General features: G+C 36.0%; 1 protein-coding gene across 2 annotated transcripts in view; it reads left to right on the top strand.

Annotated features, from left to right (window-relative positions):
• Window positions 1-15,980, top strand: part of ERMP1 (endoplasmic reticulum metallopeptidase 1) — a 42,786-nt gene that overhangs the window by 13,693 nt on the left and 13,113 nt on the right. Inside the window, exons 5-12 of one of the 2 annotated variants that reach the window (XM_016138370.2) lie at window positions 2,796-2,942; window positions 3,629-3,721; window positions 5,829-6,041; window positions 6,796-7,013; window positions 10,497-10,671; window positions 11,040-11,230; window positions 13,479-13,631; window positions 15,561-15,763. In XM_016138370.2, coding sequence (XP_015993856.2) covers window positions 2,796-2,942; window positions 3,629-3,721; window positions 5,829-6,041; window positions 6,796-7,013; window positions 10,497-10,671; window positions 11,040-11,230; window positions 13,479-13,631; window positions 15,561-15,763 — 1,393 coding nt within the window. Of the gene's footprint in view, window positions 1-2,795; window positions 2,943-3,628; window positions 3,722-5,828; window positions 6,042-6,792; window positions 7,014-10,496; window positions 10,672-11,039; window positions 11,231-13,478; window positions 13,632-15,560; window positions 15,764-15,980 lie in introns of both variants that reach the window. The other variant, XM_016138369.2, reaches the window with a different exon arrangement.

Here is a 15,980-nt window from a genome sequence, read left to right as displayed (position 1 = left end):
AAATAAAGAACAAGAATATGTTCCTTTCTAACAGTACATTTATCACACTCAAAAATATGACATTAATATAAAACTATGATCTACTGAACAATATGTATTCAGATTTCTCCAGCTGTACCAATAATGTCCTAACTGCTTTTGTTTTTTAATCTGTGTACCAGTTCAGGATCAAACACAGCATTTAATTGTCATGTTTTATTAAATATATCGCAATCATTATAACACATATAAAAACATAGAAGCATAAACTTAATTATTGTAAGGTGAGTACCCCTCCATCATGAAAGAGAACAGATTCTTGCTACACCCCTCCAGAAGTTTTCACCTGCTCCTTTGAAATACAACTCTCTACCTCTCTTGTAAGAGTGGCCATTGTCCTAATTTTTATGACACATTTTTTCTTGATAGTTTATCTTCACCTGTTTTTCAATATGGTTTTGATATTTTAATAGTATAATTTTAATAATTAATATATAATACTTTAATAATAGTATTTTAACATGATAAGGTTTGATAATCTGTTTCCCCATTGTTTTCCTTTATCCATTTGTGTCTTTCTCAGTGTATCACATCAGGAGGCATGGAACATCTGTGTGATGACGTTAACTTTTGACCTTTTAATTATGATACTTGCCAGCTTTTTCTATTTTGTAAAGTTATTTTTTTCACTTTTGTAGTGGGTACTTTGAAACTCTGTAAATATCCTGTTTCTCATGAAAATTTGGTTCTACTTTTAGCATCATCAATGAATCTTGCCCAAAGCGTTTTTACTATAATATTAGCCAGATATTGAGTTTTCTAGCACTGTCATTTCATATGTAGTTAATAGGTGGAATTCTGCTAAAAGAAAGGCTTTCTGGTGTCCCTTATTAGTGTATTTATTTTTATTTTATGGATTATATATGTATATACTATCAGTTTGATGCACGAATTATTCCAGTTTAAGCCAGTGGCAGCCCCTTCAACTAGTGCCTGCGTCCTTTTGACATCTCCGACATATTCCTTTGAGCACTTCTTTACTCTCTGGTACAAGATGTTCTGACTTCTGCTTTCCTAGCCCTAGTTCTGGAACTAGCCATTTCTCTAAGGAGACCTGGTTATTTTAGTGTATAATGGTATTCAGAAGCAAAGATCTTGGTGCTGAGTATGTTTTTTCTTTCTATTTATCCTGTTTGGGGTTTGTAGACCTTTTTGAATTCACAGCTTGATGTTTTCTGTGGAAAATTATTAGCCCTTTTCTCTTTAAACATTGCTTCTGCTCTATTCTGTCTTCTCTCCTTATGGGACTTCAGTTAGTCAGTTATATATTAGACCTTTTTACTCTATCCCACATGGCTGATATACTCATTTCTATACTTTCCATCCTTTTTTTCTTTTTGTGTTTAATTCTGTTCATCTATAATCCCTTCTTCTGCTGTGTTTCGCTTTGTTATTCAACCATCTATTAAAATCCTTAACATCAATTGTTACATTTTTCAGTTCTAGAGTTTCCATTTGACTCTTTAAAAATAGATTGCACTTGTCTGATTAAATTCTCGTTATCTGTGTTTTTATACATAATAATCATAATTATTTTCAGATCCGTGTTTGGTAACTACAGTCAGTATCTGGGTCACTTGCATAACTGGTTCTATAGTGTTTCTCCACTCCTCTGTCTCCTCCTCTTTTATGGCCATTTTTTCCTGTAGGAAAGCAGTTTATCTGTTGATAAATTTATTAAAGGGTTAATATTCTTAGATTTTCTGAAATGAAATGACTTGATCTGTCTATATCAGTCAACTCTTTGCTAAATTTTGTTATAAAAAGCAACCTCTGAATCTCAGTTACAAAAGCAAAGGCTTATTTCTTGCTCATGTTACATTTTGGTTCCTGGATAACTGTATTTATGGTCCATGGTTATTATGTTTCATGTGTCTTATTCATCCTGGGATCCAGGTTGAAGGAGAAGCCCCATCAGGGGTGTATTGATCTCATGACCAAAATTAACAAGAGGGATGGATGACGCGATGGTTTTTAAAAGTCTTCTTGGTTGAGGTTCATTTCTCTCCCATTCACAATTTGTTGGCCAAAACAATTCATGTGGCCAAGCCTGCAGTTAACAGGGTGAGAAAGTATATGTGGTACTCTCACAGGAAGGCATTTCATTACAAGTTCCATGAGAGGGAGGAGTGAGTAATTGGAAACAATAATATAATTTGTCTTCCTATCCTAAAGAAAAAACTCCCACATTTGAAAAAAACCATGTATGCATGAAGGTATTAGTGCAGAATTATTAATAATGATAAAAAAATTATAAACAATAGTAATAAGGAACTTTATGGTATATTCAGTGAAATGTTATGTAGTTAATTAAAATGACCACTGTAATATCTAGCAATGTAGGACAATGCATTTAATACAATATTAAATGCAAGACTAATGTACAGAGTACGTTATACCTTATGAGTACAGCTACATACACACATTCATACATTGTAAAGAATCTCGAAGATGCAAAAATGATAATAGTTATTTTAGGATGATGGACTTTAGAGTGATTCATATTTTTTTAAATTAAACTTTTGTGCTGTTATTTTGTAATTAAAAATAAGTTTGTTTTCTGAAACGTTATTTTTATTCTAAAAGTTAAACATTTATCGGAGAAATGTTGGGAAATATGGGGAAAAAAAATCGAAAAAAAAAAAACACTGGACCTTTCTTTCCACACCACCACAGTAACACTTTTAGTTGTGTTAAAAAATCAATATGTTTTAAAAATTACCAGATTAACTTTATATTGTCATGTTTCATTTCAGGTCCTGAAAATCCTTGGTTGGTCCAAGCTTATGTTTCAGCAGCTAAACACCCTTTTGCTTCTGTGGTGGCTCAGGAGGTTTTTCAGAGTGGAATCATTCCTTCAGATACTGACTTCCGTATCTACAGGGATTTTGGGAACATTCCAGGTATTTTGTCAGTTGTTATGGGCTATAGTGTGACAATGCTTAATTAAAGTCAGATTTTACTTTTTGGAAGTTTGTGAGTAAACAGCATTTTCTGAGAGCAAATTGTGTATGTGAGTGCTGTGTATTCTGACTCATCGAAACTAAATTCCTGATATTTTCCTTTTCTTTTAAACTCCACTTTGGTTGAAATACTTGCCTTTTCTAGAACATGTCATCTTACCCCACAGTGTGACAGAAGAACAGAGGAGAACTATTTAGCAGTTCATTCCCAAAAGATGGTAATAGATTCTTCAGGAGTCTTTGATTTTCATTGTTATTTTGCTTTGCCCACACCCTCGGTGGCTTGTACAGCTTATTTGAAGTTAAAATTTGGCTCTGGCTTGGCAAGTATGTAGATGGCAAAGTTTTGACGACCTCCCAATCTCGGTATTCCTACTCCTTGGCATGTGACTTGTAATGCTTCCCTGTGTAGTAGTATACTTCCTCAGTCATTATGTATTGAATTATGTACCATAGCTATAGAATTTAGAAGAGAATTTACATCATTCATCCATAAATGTGACAAAGCAGTCATGCCACTGCTTTGACATTTTGTCTTTTAGGAATTTAGTATATTAAACAAATAGGCCTAGAGCAAAGTTGATCTTTAAAGCAAAATGACTTTTTTTTCCCCCTGTTTGTCTTAGGAATAGACTTAGCTTTTATTGAGAATGGATATATTTATCACACCAAGTATGACACAGCGGACAGAATTCTAACAGATTCCATTCAGAGAGCAGGTTGGTATTCTAATTTAGACTTTTCATATATGGTAAGATAGACTATTAGGGATGACCTATAAACCTATTAATAGTCTGTGGCCTTTGCATTAGGGAGGCAGCATGTGGCGTGAATGAGCTGGGTCTTTGGAGTTAAAGATAAGAGGGCTTGCATTTTAGCCTTGAAGTCTAGTTTAGCAATTAAGACCATAGATTGTTCATTGCGAGGAATTGGAAAGGTGTTGAGCCAGGGTTATGGTAAGATTGCTGAGTGATGAGAGTGTAGCTAAAATGGAAGCTATACATTGGAGGGGCACCAGCACATTTGGGCAGCTTGCCCAGGTATAAAAAAGTTGCATCAATCAAGGTTGGGTAGTGAGGGTAATTGAGAGGGTTATAGGACAGGTATCAGGATAACACAGGGGCAAGGGAGTTAAAGTGCTTTCCAGAGGGATCTGGAGTAATCAGGGGAGGTAAGTCAGATGCTGAGCCTTAAAGAGTTGGTAGGGTTTGGCCAAGTGGAGAGTATATTCCAAGTAAGAGCACAGCATAGGTAGGGTGTGTTTCTGAGTGTGTGGGGTGTGTGTGTGTGTGCTGTTGGTGAGTAGAATTGTCAGACTACAATCTAAATGGAAGTCGTATTTTCAGAAATAGAGGGAAATGAAGTAGAAGTGTATGGGGTAATTCATAGAAGGCTTTAAAAAGCAGCAAGAAGATGCTGTAGAAATAAGCAATCATTAAAGGGCTGAGTACTTGAATAAATGATGATTTAAATGCTGTTAGTCTGTTAATGACGTGTGGAATGGATGATGGAGAGTGGCGAGAGCCTAGATTATGGTGTTGACAAAAGATAGAAAGGAAAAGGGAACAATGGAACATTAGATTAGATAGATGTAAATTCAACAAGACTTGACAGGTTAGATAGAAGGGATGAATCAGAGAGGATGGCAGCAAAGACGATTGCAAAGTATAAAGCCTCAGTAATGGAGAGGGGAGGAGACTGTGAATTCTGTCATAGATGGGATCTGTGACCCAACCAGATGAAAATATAGATGCAGTGTTAGAGCTCTTAGTCAAACTTGGTATTTGGGTTTGGGAACTAAAAGCATAGAGAATACCACAAAAGTATAGAGAATGGAAATGTGTTTTGGAAGAGTGAAGCAAAGCTAAGGACTAAACTTGAGATTTGGGGAAACACATTTAAGGCAGACAGAGAAGTCATGAAAGAAATCTCATGGTAAGACAGTGTGGTGTCTTAAGTGAAAAGAAAAGAAAGTCAAGGATGGGATGAAAAGCAAGAAGAAATGCCAATCATGCAAGTCTTCTTATTGCTGCTATTATAAGGTCAAATTCATTCATTCATTGATATAACAAATATTATAAACCTCTAAAGTGTTGGGTTCTGCCTGCTAATGACTCTCCTTGTTCTCCAGCTTCATTTCTGAATCATATCTCTCCTCATTCATGACTTTCATTTCTGTATTTGGAACTTTCCCTCCTCAGGGCCTTTATCTACACTGTTCCCTCAGTCTCGACAATCTCTGCCATTGTAGCTAGCTCCTATTCATCCTTTAGTGATAAATATCACTTCCTCAGGGTTGCTTCCTTGCCTTTTCAAATCCATTAATTGCCCATGACTTGTTCCCAGGGAACTCTAATACCTTTCCTTATTTTTTTTTTACTGAACTGTAATTCTGTAATTGACATTCCTTATTCATAACACAAGTTAATAACTCATTTGGTGTCTTTGAGCTTCATGAGAGGCCGTTGTCTCTAGGTTCACCACTGAATTTTTGGTGTCTAGAGCAGGGTCTGCTAAATTAGATATATATCAAATGAATAGGGACTAAGAAACAGCCGTTGGGTTTGTCAACAGTGAGGGTACAATTGATCACAGAATAGTTCCTTCCAATAGTAGGGAAAGGATGAAGGCCAGTTGGCCGAATTCCCAAGTGGGGAGGAAATGGAGTAGGGGCATGGGCCTTATATGAGAAATTTGGTAAGAAAAGTCAGGGAGAGCAATAGGATGATAGAAAGCTATTTCTCTTTATATTCTTTCTAGGTATTTCTTTACTCAAACAGTGGATGGTTTGTTCAACTTTGTTATCTTTCTTTTCTTTACTAATAGGTGACAACATTTTAGCAGTTCTTAAATATCTAGCCACATCTGATATGTTGGTTTCTTCTTCTAAGTATCAACATGGGAACATGGTCTTCTTTGATGTACTCGGCCTATTTGTCATTGCCTACCCATCTCGTGTTGGCTCAATAATTAACTACATGGTGGTAATGGCTGTTGTTTTGTACCTGGGCAAAAAATTGTTGCAGCCCAAACATAAGAGTAAGTATTTTTCCCTAAAACTGCAATACTAGCATGGATATAGAATTTGGCTGAAGATTTTTAGTCAGTTTGCTTATCTTTCCAAGAAGTTAAAAGTCCGAATAAAAATAATATTTGATTTATACTTTAAGACATTTCTAAATGATTAGATTAATATGCTCATAATACTTTTGATGAAGCAGGCAATTTTTATGTACTTAATGTACTCCACTGAAGTACAACATAGGAGCTATTGAAAATGGTTTGTACAGATTGACTTTTAGAGAAAAATCCCATTACAACATCTTGTCCACACTACAGACCAATAACATACTATTCTGAAGTATGAATGAACTTCTTTTGCTTAAATTGGTCTCTTTCTGCTTGAAATGTTTTATAACCTAAGTTGGTATGTGCTGTTACAAGATAAAATGTTTAGCAGCACCTTAAACATTTCAATACACAAAGCATCCCAAAGGTGATGAAGATTAAGACTGCCCACTTTCTCAGTCAGGAATATATCTAAACTATTCCTGGAAGACTTATGTTTTGATTCTTTAGTACCCACAGACTCTCAGTAAATGTTACCTAAGTATTATTCATTGATACCTTCCCTGCTCTAGTATTTAACAAAACTTACCCCTAGGACATTTTGATACCTTTTAGTTACAGTGGTGAATTTTCTGTTTTAACTTTTGCCCCTTTAACTCTACTTACTGGTTATGAAATTTTTCGATAAATGTGATTTTACTTTGTATTTTCTCTTCATTAGCAGCTAACTACACAAAGGACTTCTTCTGTGGACTTGGCATCACTCTAATAAGCTGGTTCACTAGCCTGGTGACCGTTCTCATCATAGCAGTGTTCATCTCTCTGATTGGACAGTCTCTCTCATGGTATAACCACTTCTATGTCTCCGTTTGTCTTTATGGAACTGCAGCTGTAGCCAAAATAATATTCATACATAGCCTCGCAAAAAGATATTATTATGTGGTAAGTGTTAGGCTTATTGATTGATTTCTTTTTGCTGCCTTCAAGGATTAAAGACAAATTCAAGTGAGATTCATTGTATAGTCATGCACTGCCTAACAATGGGATACTTCTGAAAAATGCATTTTCATCATGTGATTTCATCATTGTGTGAATATCACAGAGTGTACTTACATAAACCTATATGGTAAAGCCTATTCCTGTAATTGTACGTGATATACTTTTATAGACTGACTGTGCAGTAGGTTTGTTTACATCAACATCACCACAAACAGGTGAGTAATGTGTTGTGACTGACTGTCTCAAGGCAACAGGAATTTTCAGCTCCATTGTAATGTTATGGGACCACCATCGTATGTCTGTGTGGTCTGTCAGTGACTGAAACGTCATTATGCAGTGCATCACTATGTTTGGTCTTCTGAGCTATGAAAAATTGTTGGACGTGGTTATAGAAGACTGGCTCCCAGAACCGTGTTAAATTTCCAAAAGGCTTCCTATTCTGAGGGTTTTCTTAAAGATTTCAAATGAGATTATAAAGCTGTAAATAGTGTTTGGCATGGTAACAGCAAAGCTTGTTAGCACAGCCTTTGGGCCTCTGCTGAATCTGCCTCAGTTTTTGTAACTGTTCTTTTGAATCTACTAGCCCTCCCTGGCTCACCCAGTAATTTATATTTGAATAACTGTTCTCTACTGAATTGTAAACTTCATGAGGGCAGGGATTATTTTGTTTGTTATTCCCTGTGCACAGGCAGTGTCTGACACATAGCATTACAATGCATAAGTATTTGCTGCCTGAAAGAATGTTGCACTTAAAGTTGAATTTAAAGTTTTCCCTTCAGTTTCCTTCATTTTTTAAAATCTATGTGTTGCTTATGTAGATTCTGACAGCATGCATATATGGTCTGGGGGTCAAAGACACATTGGTATGGGAAAAAGAAAGGGGAGAAAGAGTTCCAGAATGATTTATGCTGATTTAGGCAATATTGCCATTTTGTTATGGTTTCAACTCTGTACATTTATTTGATAAAAATAAAATTAGAATTAGGGTTGAAATAATGGGACTGAAAATAACAGTGAGAGTAAGCCATGGTTTCTGATTTTCTAAGTGAGTTAAAGGGAAAACCTTCCTTAGCTCTGTTATTTTCCAGACAGCCAGTACACAGCTGTTTTTTGTTTGTTTTGCTAGGGATTAGAAGGGAGACATGGAAGACTAAACTCCAGCATCCTTTCACAAGGATGTCTTTGGTACCTGAATCTCAGTTTCAGTTAATGTTGGGAGATGATCTGAGGAGCCCTTCCATGTTTGCAGTACTTATTAAAGAAAGATTCTTAGAGGTTAGCCATCCATTTATGGTTGAGCTCATACTTGTATCTTAATGGCTTCAGTTTCCAAAAAATTACACCATGAGGCTCAATTTCACATCTTATTCTCAGTGCAACAGTATGTGACCAGAATGTGGCTGACTGTTGTTGCTATGGTGGGTGGGTGGGAGGGGATGGCAGGTAGAGACAGGAATCCTTAGTAAAATTCCATTTACTTTGACTAATTTCACTTGTCCAATCATAAAACTTTGGGCTGAAAGCGCAATGGAAAGAGTAATGTGTTTTCATTTCGCAAATGTTCTTTGAATATCATGCTAAGGCCTAGTGATACAGAGATTCATAAGGATGTGATCTCTTTCTTTGAGGAGCTCACAGTTTCATTTGGAAAAATGGGGAAACCATAGTTGTTACAGTATATTGGGATGAAACAAAACAGAGTGATGTATGAGTGCTATAGGATTATAGGGCCAGGAGAGAGGAGCTTCGTTTATGGAAATCAGGAAGGCTTCATGAGGGAAGTGGTGACATTTGAACTGGAATTTTGAAGCATGAGTAGAAGTGTGTCACATAGAGAACAGGTTGATGGGCAGTCAAAGGTGGTAATGTACAAGACGTGTTTGGATCACAGTCAATAAACAGTTTGGTGTGGTAAAGACAAGGTGACAGCACAATAACTGGAAAAGTAGGGCAGGGTAAAAGTTGGAGCATGACCCTAAAAATTAATGGGGACACCATTAAAATTTTCAAAGCAGGATAGTGAGACAATTTGTAATTTAGTACGAAAACTCATAACAATGTATAGAATGGATTGGAATGGGTAGAAGTGGGAGGGATCAACAGAGATAGGGAGAAGGGAACCGGATTTGAGGCATGTTTATTTCATCTTTGGGTACAATCTGGAAACTTAATGCCAAACATATTTTCAGTTATTATAGTCTTCATTGCTGAGATCTCTGTATTTAAATATCCGCGTGACATTCAGCTTCAAATTGAATCCTAAGAATTATTTTCCTCATTTTTAAAGATCATGCCTCTTGATTAACACTGATGAACATCTTAAGTATTTAACTATAGCCTGTCTTTCGTTGCTCACGGGGGTTTGTCAAATGAATTTTGATCTGTTTTGAAAACATGTTCTTGTTTTGAGTTCTCGAAGTAGTGGGGTTCCTTAAAACAAACATGCCCTGAACTATACACAGAAGTGAGAAGGCAGAGAAGAGAATAACTAAAGTATATCTATTCCATTTTAGTTTTTCTGTACTGAAATATCTTTCATGTTTTCATTAATAAAACCACTAGTTCTGATGTTAAAATTTATTAAGTTCATATGGCAACTTTCTTCTGAAGAGATCAAGGTGCTACATAGGAATGCTCAGACTTCAAAGCTCAAAAAATATTCATCAAATTTTATAATGTGAAAACACCAGAAATCCAGGCCGGGGGGGCAGAGTGGCACTACAAAACCAGTTGGCCTAGAAAACACTCAGGAATCATGCAAAACCCTAGATGGCTATGTGCTCTAAGGGTTCTGCACTTTTTCCAGGTGTGCTGTTGGTGACGCTGCAAGCAGGCGATACCGCATCTCCTAGTATCTCTGGGAAATTGGTTCCCTGATCTCCTCAGACACCAAAATCCTCACACATTCAAGTCCTTTATATAAATCGGCATATTATTTGCACATAACCTATGTTCATATTCCCATATACTTTAAATCACCTCTAGATTACTTATAACTAACACAATGTAAAATGCTAATTAAAGAGTTCTTATATGACTGCACTGTTCTACACAGGCCATTTTTCTAGTGTGCCTGATAATTCTTTGTAAATTGCTTAAGTAGAAGAGCTTACGGAGGTGAATGTTTTAGGAGGCTCCTTTCCTCTACTTTAGAACATTTCCAAAGGTTACTTATAGCCTGGTGGAGGAAAATCACAGATTATGTATAAGTAATGGTGTTTTTATCCATCTTATTGAATTCCCCTTTCCTATTTAGCAGTTCGAAGTTACTGCTATATGATAGGAGGTAGCTTTGTCAGTGTTTAAAGTATAGACCCTGCTTAAAACAAAATGTAGCTCTTCAGAGTAGCGGAAATTATATTACAATAGAATATCTTTATAAATGGCCCATAAATAAGACAACTTATGTATTTTTCTTTATTTCAGAATGCCAATGACCACTACCTGGGAGAAGTATTTTTTGACATCTCGCTGTTTGTGCATTGTGGTTCTCTTACAGTTCTCACTTATCAAGGACTTTGCTCAGCATTTATTAGTGCTGTCTGGGTGGCGTTTCCTTTGCTCACAAAGCTTTGCATGCACAAGGACTTTAAGCAGCGTGGTAGGATATTCTTGATTTTCATACAAATAGGAAAATACCTTAAAATATATAAGATAAGTCTTCCAGGGACTATTTCTTTTTTTGATCTTTTTGGGTAGACCCTCTAAATTTTTTTTTTCAGATCACACAGATTTTTGTCTCATACCTTATACCCTGTTTCATTCTCACATTTATGAACACATACTAATACATTACTTATGTGTTTTGTATAATTATTATTTGTACTTTACCTTCTCTGAGTGAAAGAGTTCTATCTCACTAGATAATGTGTACCAGAAGAGCAAGAGTCACATCTAACCTAATTTCTGTTAGGTGCCAAAGTACGCTGGTACTATAAAAATTTGACTGTAGAATTTCTTTTTCCCTAGGTGCCCAAGGAAAATTTATTGCCTTTTACCTTCTGGGGATGTTTATTCCTTATCTTTATGCACTGTATCTCATCTGGGCGGTATTTGAGATGTTTACCCCGATCCTTGGGAGAAGCGGCTCGGAAATCCCACCTGATGTTGTCCTGGCTTCCATTTTGGCTGGTTGTACGATGATTCTCTCCTCCTATTTTGTAAGGAAAAAACTTTTTATACAAATTTTCTTCTCCATTTTTTTATATAAATATGTGATGAGTTTAGCCTTACTGTTCTATGAAATAGTGTTGCTTATAATTTATTGAGATATTCTTAAGCAAAAGAAATAGTGAATGGGTGTGCATATTGTGGATTCAGAATGGTAAGGAAATATAAAATGGGATTTTTGTGGTGGTTCTTTTTGCCTCCTCATATTCCCAAATCTTTTGATTACACCTTTTCAGATAACTTTTCAGAATGTCAGTTTGTAGAATGCATACCAAGTGAGAACTGGTACAGTTTTCTTGGCGGTAAATTTTTAGAATGATTCTGAATAGTGTGTTTTGAACTTAATAATTAGAGGCCAGTGTTAATAAATACATAGTTTATTACTGCTGTTCAAGCTAGTGAGGGAAGACTAATTATGATGAGGCTTTTTCCGTCATCAGTCAACTACCTTGCTGCTAGCACAAGCAAAGTTCATTAATTGAGTTTTTCTCCTTGAGTGGCGTACACTATGAAACCCAAAATGCCTTTAATTTAGCAAGTAATGAAGACATATCACAGGCTTGTCATTTTGCTTTATCAATGTTCTGCCCTTAGAGGGAGAATCCTACCTTTGTCCTCCCTGCTTCTTTTTTGTGGGACTCTCCAGAGGGAAGAAAAGACATGATGCAGAGTTGACAGCTAGACCCCCGTTTGTAAGAGTGAGGTCCAGGCAGGGACCTACCCTTGGCATGGTATCAACACTCTCTGGGACTCAGGACTCCGGCCCCTCCAGCAGAGGCATGTCTGTGTGGTGTGGCTCTTTTCATTGGAATCCTGAGAATGAGGAGTACTTACTGAATACCCATAGGCACGCTCTGAGATTTGAGGCTAGGGGACCAAATAGAAAAAGTTATGACTTTATTATAGTTCTTTCCTCCATCCATGGAGATGATATTCGTATAGTAAAGGGCAGCTTGTGTGGAGGTTAGGATCTAGAGACAGCCGGTAAGAATACCACATGCATGGTCAGCATTATCGATGGAGGTCTATGCACAGTATTGTTAGAGGTCAGCTGTACTAGTCCTAAAAGAAATCTGAGCATTCCAGCCATTTTACCTTTAAATTAATGATTAAGTCTTTACTGGTATTTGCAAGGATGAATGGAAAATTCTAAAATGTTCTTTGTTGCCTTCAGGGTTTACTTATTTTAGTTTTGATATTAAGCCTTTACATCCTCTGCACATGTTAGATAGGTTTCTGTTGTTAGGATTAAAGCAGATGGTGGAGTTTTGTCATACGTAGATTAGGTTCTAATCTAGAGTCAGCTACATTATAAACTGGACTCCCCCCGCCCAGTGTATTTAAATCATAGTCAGTAATGAAAGCTATTGTGCTCATAAAAGATGATCAAAATGTGGGGCCTTTCAATTGTTCCATATGGAAGGATTCAAAATGAACTCTTGAAAATTCACTGTGGAAATTAAAAATGACTCCAAAGCATGACATCCTAGAAACCACGAGAAAGAATATTAAAGTATATTATCTTCTAAATTATATTTTATTAGGAAAGCTCTTGGAGAATGCCTCTCGGAATACTTTAAAACCTCATTTAATTTTCATTATGTTAAATAGCTCTGCTGCTCTTTGATGCTGTGGGTTATATTCTTATTTTCTTTTGTGTAGCAGTGTTAAAGAAAATGGATTATTAAAAGAGTGAGCCCATCCTCCTTGGGTAGTGGAGAATTGAACCACAGTGCATATGTGGCACATTATAAAAGCATTGAATGAAATTTGAATTTTATTGAAATAGGCCTTCTTACACCTAAAAGCTTACCTCAGGTTCTTTAATAAAAGCCCGATGTCATGATGTTTTGGTGATTAAATAGTCCACTATGCAGTGTTAAGAGGACATTCATATAAAATGAAAGAAAATAAGTTCATGGTTTGTGGATGGATCAATATCTTATAGTCTCTTTTTCAGCTAATCAGAGACACTGTTTCAATTTCCTTTTTCCTTCTTGTCTGGCTGCCTGTTGAAAAGGCATCATCATGGCAAGTGGTGGCATCTCTCACTTATCTAGGTTTTGACTTGTGATAGAAATCCCTTATAATTAGTGCTTTGTTTACTGAATGTTGGAATATGTTAGTACATGCTGATAAATTTTCCCCATTATTTGTTGGGTAATACCTGTTATAAAATTGTCAGTTAAAATCACCTTTTTGCCAATGGTAATTTTTCTATTTTTGTGTGTGTTTTAGATTAACTTCATCTACCTTGCCAAAAGCACAAAAAAAACCATGCTGACTTTAACTTTGGTATGTACAATTACATTCCTCCTTGTTTGCAGTGGAACTTTTTTCCCATATAGCTCCAATCCTGCCAGTCCAAAGCCAAAGAGAGTGTTTCTTCAGGTAAGAGCAATTTTGTGTGAGCTATTTGAGATTCTAGACAGGAAAGCTTTCTGTGTTTTGAGCTTCACTAGTCAACAGGAAAACTAACTGACTTTTCTACTGTTGACCTAATTTAGTTGTACTCAACTGTTTTGTAAGTCAGCGAGGAAAAGAATGACCATGTAGAGGCATGTTTATCAGCTAGACACATTTCTCCCAAAAGGCCAAATTGGAAATAAGCTGCCTGTTTTTATTACTGTTCAAATTGTAAAAAGGCACCTACTTGGAAAAATAAGAGCAAATATGTATCATGGAATAATGAACTTTTAGAAGTATAGATTGTAAAAATGTCAACAGGCTGAGTAAAAATCTGAACTCCTGTCACCTGTCAAAATAGATATTTTAAAATGCTAGTAGAATTGATCTTAGGTAATGCTCAAAGCATATGTGACAATAAAAATATAATACTTAGAAATGGATTAAGAAAATGAGATTTAGAACGTTCTTAAATTTCAAGTTTTTCTGCAAACTTTTTAGAGTTAGTGCTATAAAGCAAGAAAAAGGACTAAGTTGCCTTACTTCCAGTCATCTTCTCTGTTAGAGGTTGTGGAGTGGCCAGACAGAAAAGCCAAGAGTTGTAACCTCAATAATTTTTCAAGGATTTGAATAACATCTGAATTTAAATATCAGGAGATTTTGAAAAGGGGCTGACTCTTCTTTGTTTATTGTCCTAGAAGACACAGTTGATACATTTTATGTGACATTTTACAATTTGCAAAACCTTTAGTGAAGAACAGCTAGTTTTGAGGAGATTTAATGTTTTCAATGATTTGCTAATTTTTTTAAAATTTATTTTTAATTATAGTTGACATACATTAGTTTTAGGTGTACAACACAGTGTCTTGCTAATTTTTATAATCACGTCAGTAGTATTTAGGAAATGCTAGATTTTTATTTTTAAAAACTCTTGTTCTTATTGATTTTGGGGCTCACTTCTTTCTTGGTGCTAGAAGTTGGTGAGCTTTTCTGTAAAAATCCAGATAATAAATATTTTAAGATCTGCCAGCCATATGGTTTCTGTCATAGCCACTGGTTTTAGAGAGTGGATGCAGCCATAGACAATAGCTAAACAAATGAGTGTGGCCATGTTCCCATAAAACTTCATTTATAAAAATGGTAATGGGCCATTTGGCCTGTGGGCTGTGGTATACCCAACCCCTGCCCTATCCAGTCCTTTTTCTTTTCCTGTTTTCATTCTTCAGGCTGATTTCTGCTATTAATATATTCTAGATGGAACATGGTGCCCTTTCATAGAATTCTGTTAGGCACAAGTCTGTCATCTAGTGGTGAGCTGTGGTTCCTGTTTTTCTCTGCACATGAAACAATTAGCTTCATGAAACATACAGAAAGAAAAAATACCTGTGTATGTATATTTATCTTAGGATGTATTTGTTTTAAGTCCTTATCTAAAAGGAGTTTTAGTGCTCATGTCTTTTAAATGTGAAATAGGTTTTCACTTTTTTTAGATGACATTTAAATATAAATGTAGCACAGTATTTTCATTGTTGAATAGATATTTGTTGTAGGATGATGTCTCAGTTTGCCCATTCTACTGTTAATGGACATTTGGGTTTCCAGTTTTTGCTAATAAGAACAATGTCGAATCAGCACTCTTGTACCTTGCAGGAGTTTCTCTAAGGTACATATTTAGGAGTAGAATTGCTGGCTTGAATGTGCATGTTAACTTTATTAAATAATGCCAAACAGTTTCCTAAAGTGATTGCGCCAACATATACTCCTGCCAGCAGTATATGAGGGTTCCTATTGCTCCACAGCCATATCATTTCTTGGTGGTGTCAGACCTACTCATTTTTGTCAAGCTGGGGTGGAGGGGGAGGTGTGGGTGAAGGAGTGAAACAGTAGTTTTCTCATTAGTTTAGTTCTTTTCAGCATGTGACTAGAACATTTCGTGACTTGGATGGCAACGTAGTTAAACAGGACTCTGGAATATGGATCAATGGGTTTGATTACACTGGAATGTCTCACATAACACCTCATGTTCCGGAGATCAACGATACCATACGAGCTCACTGTGAGGAGAATGCACCCCTCTGTGGTTTCCCATGGTATCTTCCAGTGCACTTTCTAATCAGGTTGGTTCACTGCTTTTCTGCTTTAGCTGGAGATTGGTTTGTTCTCAAGTCCTATCACTATATCAATACTTTACTTAAACTGGTTAACACAGAAGTCAAGTGACATTTTTACTGTTTTTTTTCTATGACTACAAAAGTTCTGGGTTTTTTTTTGTTTGTTTGTTTTATTTTTTAGTGGGATAAATAAATCAGAAGTGTAGTTTTGCTTTTTTTAAAT

This window comes from Rousettus aegyptiacus, unplaced genomic scaffold (assembly GCF_014176215.1).
Source record: "Rousettus aegyptiacus isolate mRouAeg1 unplaced genomic scaffold, mRouAeg1.p scaffold_m13_p_3, whole genome shotgun sequence".
In the NCBI taxonomy this organism is placed as follows: Eukaryota; Metazoa; Chordata; class Mammalia; order Chiroptera; family Pteropodidae; genus Rousettus; species Rousettus aegyptiacus.
This window is presented reverse-complemented; position numbering and strand designations above follow the sequence as displayed.